We start from the raw sequence: 14,455 nt of genomic DNA, 5'->3' as shown, positions 1-14,455 counted from the left end.
AAATATGAAACAAATACAGAAAGTGCTGGAGAAACTCAGCAGGTCTGGCAGCATCTTGAGAGACAGTTAACATTTTGATACCAGCAACCCTAAATCAGAATTGGTGTAGTTAGCAGAATTCCATTGCCATCAAATCATGGTAGGTGAATTGAAACTGATAATGTCCATCAGAGAGGCTGAAATCATTCCAGGATTATGAGGCTCAGGTATTGGCAGAGGGAATCGGAATTTTAGGCAAACCCAGACAGAAGCTCCTCACGTGTGTTCCCTTGATGATCTGAAGGAGAGAAGCAGTACTCCTAGTTGGATATTCTACTTAATGATGAGTAGGAAACTGGACAGATGTGGAGAAGACTGAAAATGCCCTATGATGCAGTGATTTAAGATTGGATTGAGGACGCAAGGCTGGTTATGGCGTCCAGGGACCTGTGTAGGTGACATTCTGATGGAACATCTGTGTTGGAAAGCCCATTGAAAAACCACTGGGAAAGGGTATACAGTGGGAGAACTTCGAGGAACTGATAAGGGTTTTGGGATAGCCTGTTACAACTGCAGCAGAAATTCTGAGAGTACAAGCAAGCTGAAGGAAATTGGGGAGCCTCTCCATGTCCTTTGGAGTTGTTCAATTACATCATCTGCCTGCATCCCTCCTTCAAATTGACAGGGGCAGCAGCTGAAGGACTGCCTAGCAGAGTTAGTGAGGGATGGTAATATACAGATGGAGCTGAGGATCCTTAATTTTGACATGTCTCAATTCTTTACACTGGATTATATCATATAGATTATAGGTAAGGATTGGACTCTTAATATCAAGAAAGAGGCTACAATCTGGGAGGTGATAATCAGCACAAACCGATGTAAACTTCAGGCTGAAGAAGCAGGCAGAAAAGATTTATTGCACGGCAAGCACAGATCCAGTCTTCCTGTTTTATCTCCATGGTAAACCTCATGGCTGATCCTGTCCAAGGGCTGTCAAACAGGTGTTTGCATTGCGAGCCCTCCACAATCACTACCACCACCTCTATCTGATGCAGACACCCCATCCTGGGCAGTGGCCTTTCCTTTTCACCAGACATTAAGCTAATTGGGCATCCCACCAAAAGTGAGGTAAGGACTGAGATTCTTCATGAAGCTCAACCTTATGTAGAGCAATAGGGACTTGCCCTACAGTGAGCTTGAAATTTGGTACAGTCGTAGTGTCACACTTAATTTACTCACGAGCGAAGGTGTTAACTGTTAATCGCCAGTTTTTTCCATGAGCATCTCACTGAGCAGTGCGAGCTGATTAATACTTCTTTCGCCAACAGAGTCTCTGCTTCGTAGGGATTGGAGCTCTGCCTAATTGTCCTCAGTCACACTTTTCATAGCTTTGGTTTTCTGGTAGTTTGTGACCCAACTGTTGGATCAAATGTATTAAGAGATAAATGGGTGTCCTTGGAAAACATGTATGGTGACTGCTATGAGGAGCACATTGAGGTAAGCAGAAGGGGTGCACGAGTCTTTGAAATTGCTCCACACACTCAAGGTGTATCGTTCTGTGTGTGGAGACCTAACTGACCTAGACCCTAATGAACTGTTCGAGTAGCAAGGAATTGAGCTGGTCTTTTACCTGCCGGCATCATCACTGTCTTTGAGATGTCCTACCAGCCATCTCCAAATAGTCAAAACAAGGCCTTGCCGGAATATCCTGTTTAGCAGAGTTCCCACTTGGCCTAACTCTAGAAGGTGCCCTCATTAATGTGGGAGAAAAGAGTAGAATACCCATGCAAATTTCCAATTTCAGCACAAAGTTGTTTACCTCCAACCAAAGCTACCCACAGTTGTCCATAAACCTGCAGATATTACGGATAATAGAATGACTGGAGGAGACATCACTCACTTTATTTGAAAGATGGATGTTGGCGAGTTGGAGGACACCTATAAGCAGTAGCTTGTTTCTATGCTCACCGACTACAGGACGAATTGCAGTAAACATGATGAAAATAGTGGGTATTGTGACCTGGTAGGCCACGGGATTATGACTAAAGATGACCATCTAGTAAAGATTACTTACTGCTACATCTCACACCATGACTGGTAGGAATTCTGGGACTACCTGCAAAGTTGTTAGACTGAGGAGTCATGAAGAATGAATACTGCATACTTCTCACAATGAAGAAAGATGGGAAAATGAGGATCTGTATCAATTGCTGGGCATTCAGCGCAAAGACTAATGAGGATGTTTAACTTCTAAATAGGATTGAAAAAGCACTGCAAGTTCTCAAGGTATGAAGTCGTTTGCAATCTCGATTTGGCCCATGGTTATAACCGGCTACCCTTCGCTGAACATGATATTTAAAAGACTGCATTCTCAACAGGCATGGGGAGCTTTACAAATATACAAAACTGCAGTTTGGACTTTATAATACCCCTGTCACTGTCATGCTTTTGATCAGTAAAATGTTTGGAGATCTTAATTTCCAGTCCATCCTTGTGTATCTGGATGACATACACCTCTTCAGCATGACTTTCAAGGAAACTCTTGCAAGATTCAACACTGTCTTAACCAGCTTGTCTCCTGCCAACTTTTCTGGACAATTTTATTATTGGGAACTGCACTACTAAGGAAGGCATCATTCTTGATGAGGAGATAATCTGACCAATAGAGGCATGGAGCTGGCCTAAGACAGGAGAGAAATGCATAGATTCTTCGGTCTAACTTGCTACCAAAGGAGGAAACTTCCTGCCTGAATGCATCAACTGAAACAAGAAGGGCCATTGATCACATGACTCCTGGAGTCATGACATAGACCCTAACTGACCTAGACCCTAATGTGGGTAATCTGCCATAGAACCTGGATCCCTTAAGGAGTACCAGTTTGGATAAGATGCTGAGAAAGTCTTCTCGAGCAAATGCTGGATATCACCCTAATCTTTGTCGTCTTGAATCAACAAGCTGGAGAGAAGGCAATGCTGCCACTGGTGTGGATTCTAACATTCTAGCCATCCTAAAGCAATTGAACCTGCTCATCACTCAGCAGTTCAGCAATAGTTACTCAATGCAATGGACAGCAAGTTTCAAGCATCGGAACCTCCAGAAGCAGATGGTGACAGTGTGAGAGGACAACTGAAAGCTATCAGTTTGGCCACAGCTGTGTGCAGTTCTGGTTGCCCGTTTAGGAAGGATGTGATTGCAATGGAGGGTGTGCAGAGGAAATTCACCAAGATAATGGACCATGGAATGGAGCAGTTTAGCTACAAAAAGAGGCTGGATAGGCTTGCGTTACTTTCTTTAGAACAGAGAAAGCTGAAGTGGGGTGACCTGATTGAAGTGTAAAAGATTTAGGGATGTGGACAGGGTGGCTAAGAAGCAGCTGTTCCCTTTAGTTGAAGAATCAATAACAAGGAGGCACAGTGGGTAGAGGGCAGGATGTTCAAAGGGGATTTGAAAGATTTTCTTTCACCTAGAGTATGGTGGGGATCTGGAACATACTTCCTAGGAGTGCAGAAGAGGTGGGAACCCTTACAACCTTTTAAGTACACAATGAGCACTTGAAATGTCATAACATTCAAATCTATGGGGCAAATCCTGGAAAGTGAGATTAGTGTAGATATAGGATGGTGCAGACTTGATGAACCTAAGGGCCTGTTCTATGCTGTATGACTCTGATACTGCAACTACTTCCAGATTAACCTTCATCTCCCTTCATGTTCATCGTTACCAGATGCCAGTGGCAATTCCTGTTCCATGATCTTTGGGCCAGCGGTGTATTCAAATCCCTTGCTACATCTGCTGTAAAGGACTTTGATGTAAACACTATATTTTATAGTAGTTTAGTTAAGCGACCAAACTTTCTTGGAATCTTCTTAGAATATATCTTGATCCCTTATTAATCTCTCATTTTTCCATGTAAAGCACTTGTGCAATAAGACTAAATATTCCTCAGAATTGTGCTGCCTATTTTTGTGGCTATCTGTACTCCTGTTCTGAATCCACACTTGCCCAGCTGTTTTCACATGTTACCTTTTCAATTATTTGTTGTTCTAGCTGTTTCTATGCATTTGCAATTCCTCACTTTATTGTCCAAACTATTGTTTGCTGACTGGTTCTTTGTACTTGGAACTGGAAGACTTCCTTCAGTCTATGTCTACTTCCTTTCTTTCTGATTGGCAGTCAGAAATTACTCAATAAAAGCAAAACCTCAGCAAGTGAGATGAACAAAAAGAAAAGGAACTGTAAGCAAACCAGACGAATGCAAAAATGAGATTGTCAATCTACATATGTCATTGCTGTGCTGTCAGATAAATGCTTGTAGGTTAGAACCTTCAATTGGTGAATCTCTGAGGAAACAGGATTTTGAGAGCATGGAAGGAGAAGTATCTGAGTTAGTTGCCTTTGCATTATTGTTTGTGTTGCTCTTGGACAATAACCGACAGAATTCTGCTACGAAGCAATTTTGCTGGAGTCCTGTATACTGGTGTAATTGGAGAGATCAATGGAAAGGCTAAGGAGGGAACGCCATTAAAGAAATAAGTTTTTTGTTTTTTTTTGTTGTGTACTGTTACACCTTTTCATTCTAACTGTTCAACATTGTATACCTTTCATACAGCGGACATGGGTTTTGCTCGATTGTTTAATTCACCTCTGAAGCCTTTAGCAGACTTGGATCCAGTAGTAGTAACATTCTGGTATCGAGCACCAGAGTTGCTACTTGGGGCAAGACATTATACCAAAGCCATAGGTAAGAACTAAACTGGAGAACATTAGCATTAAACCGTGTTTTCCTTGTTTAGAAAATAAACAAATGAATATTTATTGTATTAGGAATCCAGTTTTTAAGTTTGTTTTATGCTGAGTAATATAAAGTGGAAAGTTAGAATATGCAATTTGGAATGAAAATCTATGCAGATATACATGCATAAGTTTTCAAATGCAATAAATATGAACAGTCAAGTGTTGTTTTGTTGTTAAATGAAATTCAGGTAACAAACCTTTCTTTTAAGATTACAAAGGAGATGGATCATTCATTGGCGAAGTGAAAACTTAAGTTTTTTTTTAAGACATCATTGTCAATGACTATAAGACTTATCTTTCTAAATGTAACTCTTGCACTGTTGTTTATAAGGAATGCCCATTAAATGTTAGTAAATGTAAGAATTTTTTGAAGGGTATCAAAGTTAAATAAAGTCGTTGATTGTTTGTTTGACATGAATGGTTTATAATCCTGAATTTTGTAAAAAGAATTTGTATTTACAACATCAATAATTCTTCTTAATTTTAATTATGTAAAGCCTGTAACAATGAGAATGGTACTGCTATGAAAAGCAAAACAACCAATTTGTTTTAGAATTTAACTTATTAGCAATCTGTGAAATTCAGTTTTATGATGTGAAAGTCAGAATGATGTCTGTAAATTTCTCTGCAAATGTTATCTGTTCTTCAGAAGCTGAAAAGCTCCAGTTTGGCAACCCTTTCTTTGTTTTATCCATTCCATTTACTCATTTCAACGTTTTCAATTTCAATAGATATTTGGGCTATTGGCTGCATATTTGCTGAGCTGCTAACATCTGAGCCTATTTTTCATTGTCGTCAAGAAGATATCAAGACTAGTAATCCTTATCACCATGACCAGCTGGATAGAATATTCAATGTGATGGGATTTCCAGCAGGTGAGTTTGGAATCTTGGCTGAACTGATCTTCTGTAAATTTAAGTCATTTTCGTAATGTTTCTTTATTTCTACATGTCAACATGGAGCAATCCCCAATGTGGCAATTATGCTCATGTATAGAATAGTTGCATATTTAGTACTTTATGTATTGGATGCAACAAAATATTAGCTGCAAATTTGAAAAATAGCAGCTTTGCTTTATATTATACATAGACTATGGAGTACTATAGTTGGCTAAACCCAGCAGCAATGAGTGGACTAATTCTGGTCACGCAGCATCAGAGGAGCAGGAAAGTCTATGTTTCTCTGAAGAAGGGTCCCAACCTGAAACATCAACTTTCCTGTTCCTCTGATGCTGCCTGACAGCAACTGCTGTATTCCTCCAGCTCCATACTTTTTTTTATCTCTGACTCCAGCATCTGCAGTTCTTGCTATTTCTGAGTTTAATGATTTTCAGTTTTCTAAACTTAGGTACTTTTTTTTTTTTTTTTTGTTCCGTATCACTCAGCCAATTTAGTATCCAGGTTACACCTGTCCATTTTAGTTTCCGCCCTATAACTTTATTCTCATAGTCTAGTGCATGGCACTATACTGAACGCCTTTTTACAAATCTGTATACATCCATCACCCGTCTTTAACCCACTCCATAGCCCTGTCACAAAAGGACAGCAAGTCAGTTAAACATAATTTTTCGTTAACAAATCCATGCTGGTCCTCTGAATGCATCCATACTTTTGCACGTGTCTGTTAATTCTGTTTCCGCCTTTCCGTGAATGAAGGGATCTCAGAGTGTAGATGCTGTAATGACTAAAAGTTGCTCCACCAGTGAGTGAGGCAACATGAAAAGGAAACCAAGCACTAGTCTTTATTTCTTAGAGTGCTGGAATTGAAGAGTAGGCAAGTTATATCCAAAGTAATAAATCTTGGTTAGATCACTCTTCAGATGACCATGTACAGTCCTGGTTACATAATAGGTTTTCTTTTGGGGGGGTGCTAGTGCCAATGTCTGGTTGTGTAATAGAGGTCTTTAAATTTATGGAAGATTTTTGATAGAGCGGGAACAGAGAAAATGCCTCCTCTTGTGGGCAAGAACATAACAAAACACTGTCTATATAAGATCATGACTAAGAAATCCCATTGAGAATTCAGGAGAACCTTCTTTACCTAGAACAGTAAAAATGTGAAACTCTGGTTGTTGTAAATACTAGACGTGCATTTAAGGGCAATCTGGTCAACAGATGAGAGAGAAGGGAATATATGGTTATGGTGATAGATTTAGAGGAGAAAAGATGCAATGGTACTGAAATGGAGCATAATCTTTGGCATTGACTTTGGACTGAATGCCCTGTGGTGTATATCTTCAATGTAATTCTATGTGTTTAAAAAAAAAGTTTGTAAATGTTGCAAACTAAGAAATACGTTGAGGTCATTAAATAACAGCAGCTTAAATTAACATGGATTTATATTATGGTTTGTTGTCAGATAAAGATTGGGAAGACATTAAAAAGATGCCAGAGCATTCAACGTTGATGAAAGATTTCAGAAGAAATACGTGAGTTTGTTCTTAATTTACTTGCTGTAATTAGCTGTTACAAAATAATGTGCTGTTTTCAAATCATAGAACAGTTACAGCATGTGTAGATGCCATTTGAAATGTTATGTCCTTGCTGACTGTCAACAAGATCAACTCCGCTAGGTCCATTTCCCCACCTTATTCCTGTAGCCTTTCAAATTTATTATATTTAGTTAATTGTCCAATTCCCTATTGAAGACCACCACTGCCTCACAGTGCATTCCAGATTTGAACATTTAAAAATGTTTTTCCCATGTCACCTTTTGTTCTTTTTTTCATTATCTTAAACTCCTGTCCTTTTATCTTGGTTCTTCTGGTAGAAACAGATTCTCCCTTTCTTGTCTGTCTAAATTCCTCATGACTTTTAACACTTCAATCAAATAATGTCTTCACTTCCCCTTCTGTGAGGAACAACTCCACCTTCTCCAGTCATACCTATATCACTGAAGTAGTTCATCCCTGGAACCATTCTTATTTCTTTTCTCCAGATTCTGTCACTGTATCTTTCCTAAAAGTTACTACCTAGAAATGAAGATATTACTCCAGTTAAGGCTGAACCAGTGTTTTTGTAAAGCCTCAACATGACATTATAAAAACCGAAAGAACTGTGGATGCTGTAAATCGGGAACAAAAACAAAGTTGCTGGAAAAGCTCAGCAGGTCTGGCAGCATCTGTGAAGAAAATAATCAGTTAACGTTTCGGGTCCGGTGACCCTTCCTCACAGCCTGCTTTGCCACTTCTGTAGTTTGTACATTTCTACCTTCAGGTTTGTTTGCTCTAGTGCCACTTTTTGAATTGTATCCTATACTTGGTATGCCTTTCCTTGTTCTAACTTCATGCTTCTGTGCATTAATTGCATTTGGCACATGTCCTTCCATTCCAGCAAAATGACAATGAGCTCTTAAGATCTTAACAGTATCCTCCTCACATTTTACAGTGCTTTCATGTTTTGTGTAGTCTACAGATTTTGAAACTCAGCTGTGTACACCAAATCAAGTTTTTAATATGAAGTAAGAAAAGCTGTGACCCTTGTATCCGAGGAAAAGACTGCTTCCTCCAGTCCAAAAAACAAGTAATAAATGCGCATCACTTCACTGCTTCCTGTTACTCAGCCAATTTTGTACCCATGGTACCACTGCATCTTATTCCTTGGGATTTAACTTTGCTGAGAAACCGGTTATGTGGCACTTTATCATGCGCACTTTGGAAGTCCATTTGCACCATGTCAACCTCATTCGCTCATAAACCGCTTTGTTTTCTCATTCCAAAAAAGGTATAGATCCATCCTAACTTGCCTTAATTAATCCGTCATCCACGTGACCAAATATTTTTCGCATCTTGCATTAAGGCTATGGCAGCCAGAACCAATGTATGTTGTGAAACCACTTTCTATGGGTCCAATTAATAACCATGGAATTTAGACGGAGTAAAGATGCTGAAAGAAAAATTTTAACTTCAATTCCTTTTTGTCTTTGAGAAATTTTTGTAAAATTTATGATAGTTTTTCATACTTTTTCCTTGACTGTGGAGTGCCAAAAGATACTCTCATGCAGAATTTTTCTTATTCCTTTGAGAATGCAACTCATTTTCCTTCTACCAATTTCTATTGGAGGAATAATTGGGCAGTTTGTTACTGGCAAACATTCACCATCCCACCCCAGCCACGTTTTCCTTTGTGCATTCCAAACAGACATTGCTTAACACCTAGGAGGTGAAATGAAAATCTACCCCATGTACACCTCATAACTGAATATTAGTCGCATCTCTGTTTAACACAACATCCATTTGTGTACAGGTATATAAATATTTTGATTGATGAGACAGGTTTGGCAAATAAATGAAATAACCTGATTTAAATTAGTAATAATTTATAGAAAGATAATCCAGTTGATGTGACAAATAGAAGGTCTACACTTGTACCTTTATGGTTATCTTCTGTCTTTACTAACATGTGAAATTCCAGTCTTTTTAATAGTTTTTCATGTTAACAATAATTTCTGTTGCTTAATAGTACTGTTACTTTTTAGTAAAAGTAACGACCACCCATATCCAAATGCATAACACTAATACATAGGTGCATAATACATTCACCCATTTAGCTCGTCTCGTCTGCTCCGCCATTCAGTGAGATCATAGATGAATCAATAATCTTCAACTCCATTTTCCTGTGTTTTCCCTATGATCCTTGATTCCTTTACTGATTAAAAATCTGTCCATCTCGGCCTTGAATATACTTACGACCTGATCTCAGCAGCCCTCTGTGGTAAAGAATTCCACAGATTCACATTCTTCTGAAAGAAGAGACTGCTCTGCATCTGTGTCTTAAATGTGTGACCTATTATTTTGAGATTATGGCCCCTGACTTAGACCCTATCAAAAGGGGAGACAACCTTTTATCATTCACCGTGGCAAGTCCCCTTTTTTTAAAAAACATCTGTATCTTTCAATAAGGTCACCTTGCATTCTTATACATTCCAATGAGTGCAGGCCCTATCTACTCAACCTCTCTTTATAGGACATCTCTCCATACCTGGTATCAACCTAGTGAACCTCCTCTAGACTGCCTCCAGTGCCAGTATATCTTTCCTGAGCTAAAGATGTTCATAGTATTCCAGCTGCGGTCTGACTGGTTTCCTGTATAGTTTTAGTAAATCCTCCCTACTTTTATACTCCACTTCCTTTGAAATGAAAGGCAAATGGAATGTTAGCCTTTCTGTTACCCACTGAATTTGGATGCTAGCTTTTTGTGAATCATGGATAAGGACTCTCATATTCCTCTGTTCTGTAACTTTATGCAGTCCTTCCCCGTTTATACAACATTCAGCTCCTCTGTCCTTCCTGTCAAAGTGTAAAACCTTACATTTTCCCACATTATATTCCATCAGCCAAGTATTTTGCCCATCAGGAGAAGCAACACTTAAGAAGCAAATGGAACAAATTTCAGTTAATGTGGGCAATTATTCAGAATAATTTAAAAGGAACACCCCACCATACAGCTACATTATTGCATGTGACTGATGTGCATGTGAAGTTTGGCTAAACTACGAGATGATTGGATGGCAGTATCTATTTGTTGATTAGATACATTGAACATTTAGTAGTATTTAACTTGCATTTGTCTGCCTTAAGAGAATTGAATTTTAGAATTAAAATATTTTGAAATTTAGATTTATTTTACTTTTGCAAAATATGTAGCATTTCTGCATGTTAAAGGATTGGAATTTATTTCTTCCAGTTATACTAACTGCAGCCTTATCAAGTATATGGAAAAACATAAAGTAAAGCCAGATAGCAAAGCTTTCCATTTGGTAAGTCTAGGCCTTGATATTATTTGTCAATTAGTTGTAAACACAGCTTTACAAACAAAACCATAGTATTAATTAAGTCTTCATAAATCAAAAACAGTTGTCAGCAATCATTTTGCTCAAATATTATATTAATCTATAAGCGTGTTGCATAATGTAAATGTGTGTTAACATTGTCATGAATAACATTACCAAATGGTGTTTAAAATATAATCCAAAAGTTATTAATTATTCATGGGATGTGCGCAAACTGGTAAGATCAGCATTAATTGCATGTCTTTAATTTCCGTTGAGAACTTGTGTTGACTTGAACCACTGCAGTCCATGTGATATTTGTGCACCTCACAATGCTGAGTGCTATTAGGTACAGAGTTCCTGGAGTCTGACAGTGCAGTGATGGAGTATTAATATATTTTTAAGTCAGCGTGATATATAACTTGAAGGGGAACTTGAGGGTGATGATGTTCCGATACTTTTTGGGTGATTTTCCTTGTCCTTCCAGGTGCTCGAGGCCAAGGGTTTGAAAGATATTGTCAGAGAAGCCTTGGTGATTTGTTGTGGTGAATGCTTAAAGATAGTACTCTGTACAGCCAAAATGTGCCAGTGGTGGAATGACTGAATGTTTAATGTGATGGATGGGGTGTCAGTTTACTGGGCTAATCACTCCTGGATTTGAATCTTGAATATTTTTGGAGCTGCACTCCACCAGCTGGATGGAGAGTATCATATTATATGCCTGAACTGTGCCTTCTAGATTTTTAAAGACTTGGGTAGTCAGGCAATGTCGTAATAGCCAATCTTTGACCTGCTTTTTAGTCCCAGTTGTTAAATTTCTGGTGACTTGTGATCCCTAGGATGTTGATGGGATGATGTTAATCACATTGAATGAAACATGGAGATGGTTACATTATCTTTTGTTGGAGGCAGTAACTGTCAGGTATGTGTGTGACTGAAAAGTCATTTGTTGACTAAATGCTTAAGCCTGAATGTTGTCCACATCTTGTTGCTTGCAGGTGTCAATTACTCCAATGTCTAAGAAAATGCGAGTGAAATTGAAGTTTTGCAATCCACTGCAAACATTCCACTGCAAACATTCCCCAACTCTGACTTTATGATGGAGGGAAGAACAATGATGAAGCAGCTGAAGTTGGTTGGGCTTAGGATATTATCTTGAAAAACACCGGCAGTGATGTCCTGACGTATCCCTTGTTGCAGGACAAACATTTGAGACCCATGGCTGTAGGGAGTTCACTGTGCTTGAGTTGGAGGCGAGGTCCCTGTGCTTGAGCCATGGTGGGGCTGGGGTCCTAGACCAGGACCAGGACCAGGTCCTGTGATTTTTGTTCTGGCCCTTGCCTTGTGCTAAGATTGATCTCAAGCAATCAACCAGCATCTTCTTTTGTGTGACACAAGCCAGTGCCATTTACCTCAGTTGACTTTAGCACCAATTTTATTTTGATCGTGTTATGTCCGATACTGTCTTGAGGCAGTCACTCTCACCTCTAGAATTCAGTTCTTTTGGCCATGTGAGGACTAGAACAGAGTAGTCCCTACGGAGCAATTACAAAGAATTATTTTTTAAATTAAATTAATCAAATAAAGAATGCTAAATAATTAAAGGGAATCCAAATTCAGCTCATGCATCCTTGGAGTGCGTTTCAGTAATGTTCTCGGTCGACAACCCTGTCATGCTCTGTTGGATGTTCCTCCCAGTAAATGTCCTGATCCTCCTCATCACCCTCAGGAGATTGATATTGATCCTCCAAATCATCTGCATTCAGGACATTGCCCTTTATCAGTTCTAGTTGTGAAGTGCATGGTATGACATATTGATTTGGCACAGCCTCTTTTGGGCTATACAGCTGGACCTGCCGGAATGGTCCAGGTATCTAAACCTCATCTTAACAATTCCTGTGGCCCATTCTACTGTGGACCTGGCTGAAATACGAATAGTATTGTTTTTTCATTCAGTCAGTCTGAAGGTTTTGTAAAGTTGTTATTAGTCATGTTTAGAAGGGGTACCCCTTTACTCCTAGTTGCCATCCTAGTGTGGTTCAAGGATCTTGGAGGCAGGAACCTGAAAGTTCTCTCTTATTTAAGCATCATGGCAGCTCCCAGGACATTTAGTGCAGACCTCCAAAATCTGGCATCAGTGGTCACATATAATTTAAACCTTGGTGGAGTTGAATCTTTTTATGTTGACAGTGTCTGCAGCTTGGTGATAGGGCACCCTCAAAGCAATGTGCATGCCTTCTGTAGCACCCTGCACGTGGGAAAAGCTAGCGATAGTGGAGAATCCCACTGTCTGGAACGCAATCTGTTCTGCAAGGGGGAAGGACATGAACAGCTTTGTTCTGGTGAAAGTGACATCAGTTACATCCTGGATGAGTTTGAGTTGAGGATTGGGAGATGCCGTACTGGTTTTTAGTTGCTTGTTGAAATGAGCCACAGACGTAAAATTTCAGATCAGCTGTAATCTTGACGGCGAGGGATGGGCTGGCCACCCAGCCTCCCTGCAACAAATGACGTAATTCGATGATGGTCTAGGACAACCTTAATCTGCCTCTGCATTGTCTTTCCATTTGTTTACAATTTATTATTCAATGATAAGCAAGTTGCTAATAAGCAAATATCATTTTGAAAGCATTGTTGTTGATGCCAGCCCCTTTAAGGATTGAGAGTAAATTTACGGTCAGATTGATTTATCCTGCTTTTTATGGACTGGATGTACTTGGGCAATGGTCGGATAAATGCCAGCACAGCAACTGTTCCAGAACAGTTTGACTTGGGAGTTCTAGTGCTCAAGTCTTCAAAACTACAGCCTGGATATTGCTGGGACTAAGGCTTTGATAATATGAGTCAGATTGGCCACTTTGCACTTCTGGCTGAAGATGGTTTCAACCTCCTTGAGCCTTGATCTCTTTATTAAGCTGCTTGGATCCACTGTCATTGACAATGAGCATATTCTTGAAGCTTTCCCCCCACCAATTTTTTAAAAATGTCCACCACCTTGTGCAACAACAGAGCTTTGATCTAATCTATTGGTTGTGGGATTGCCTAACCCTTTTTCTCCCCTGTTGTTTACCATGCATTTAGTTCTGTTCTTTAACTTCAAGTTGGTACATCATTTTTAGGTATGCTTGGTGCTGCTACTGGCATGCTGTCCTACACTCTTCTTTGTACCACGTTGCTGACTTATCTTGATAATGGTGGAATAAGAGATATACCAAGTCATTAGCTTACAGGTATTGGTATAGTACAATCCTCCTACTGATAGCCCACAAAGTGTCATAAATGTCCAGTTTTGAGCTGTCAGACCAGTTCTGAAGTTATCCCAAATAGCACATTCATAGTGCCACTAAGTTGCCCTCATTATGAAGGTAGAACTTTGACTGTAGAGGACTGTGAGATGGTCACTTCTGCCACTGCTATTATGAATACTTTCATTGGCAATAGGTAGATTTGTGAGAACAAGGTCATTCAGATTTTCACCCATTGGTTGTCTCAACATCTGCAGCAGGGTTAGTCTTGCAGATAAGTCTTTCAAGATTTGACTTAGTCAGAAATGGTGCTGCTAAAGTACTATGAGTGATGGATGTTGAAGTACTCCACTAGACTACATTCTGTGCTCTTGCTAAGTTCAGTTTTCTTTCAATTGATGTCAATATGGATGAGTCCTAATTCACCAGTTGGATGACAATAAATGATAATCAGCTGGAGGTTTCCATGTTTATGTTTGACTTGATACCATGAGACTTCATGGAGTCCAGAGTCAATGTTGAGAACTGCTTGGGCCACTCTTCAGTCACACTGCTGTCACTCTGTTAGGCCTGTCTATCCAGTGGGACAGGATGTATCCAAGGATGGTGATGAAGGTGTCGTGGAAATTGGTTGTAAGATTTGATTCACTGAGAACAACTGTCAGGC

At 39.5% G+C, this 14,455-nt stretch overlaps 2 protein-coding genes across 5 annotated transcripts in view; one reads left to right on the top strand and one right to left on the bottom strand.

Annotated features, from left to right (window-relative positions):
• atp8a2 (ATPase phospholipid transporting 8A2) overlaps positions 1–14,455 on the bottom strand; it is a 701,479-nt gene that overhangs the window by 596,197 nt on the left and 90,827 nt on the right. The window lies entirely within an intron of this gene.
• The window catches only part of cdk8 (cyclin-dependent kinase 8), an 80,970-nt gene that overhangs the window by 56,003 nt on the left and 10,512 nt on the right, over positions 1–14,455 (top strand). For all 4 annotated transcript variants that reach the window (XM_048597587.1, XM_048597585.1, XM_048597584.1 and 1 more), the window contains 4 exons: positions 4,590–4,721; positions 5,506–5,649; positions 7,133–7,202; positions 10,459–10,531. In XM_048597587.1, the coding sequence (XP_048453544.1) occupies positions 4,590–4,721; positions 5,506–5,649; positions 7,133–7,202; positions 10,459–10,531 (419 nt within the window). The remainder of the gene's footprint in view (positions 1–4,589; positions 4,722–5,505; positions 5,650–7,132; positions 7,203–10,458; positions 10,532–14,455) is intronic.

This window comes from Rhincodon typus, chromosome 6, assembly GCF_021869965.1.
Source record: "Rhincodon typus isolate 14 chromosome 6, sRhiTyp1.1, whole genome shotgun sequence".
Classification (NCBI taxonomy): Eukaryota; Metazoa; Chordata; class Chondrichthyes; order Orectolobiformes; family Rhincodontidae; genus Rhincodon; species Rhincodon typus.
This window is presented reverse-complemented; position numbering and strand designations above follow the sequence as displayed.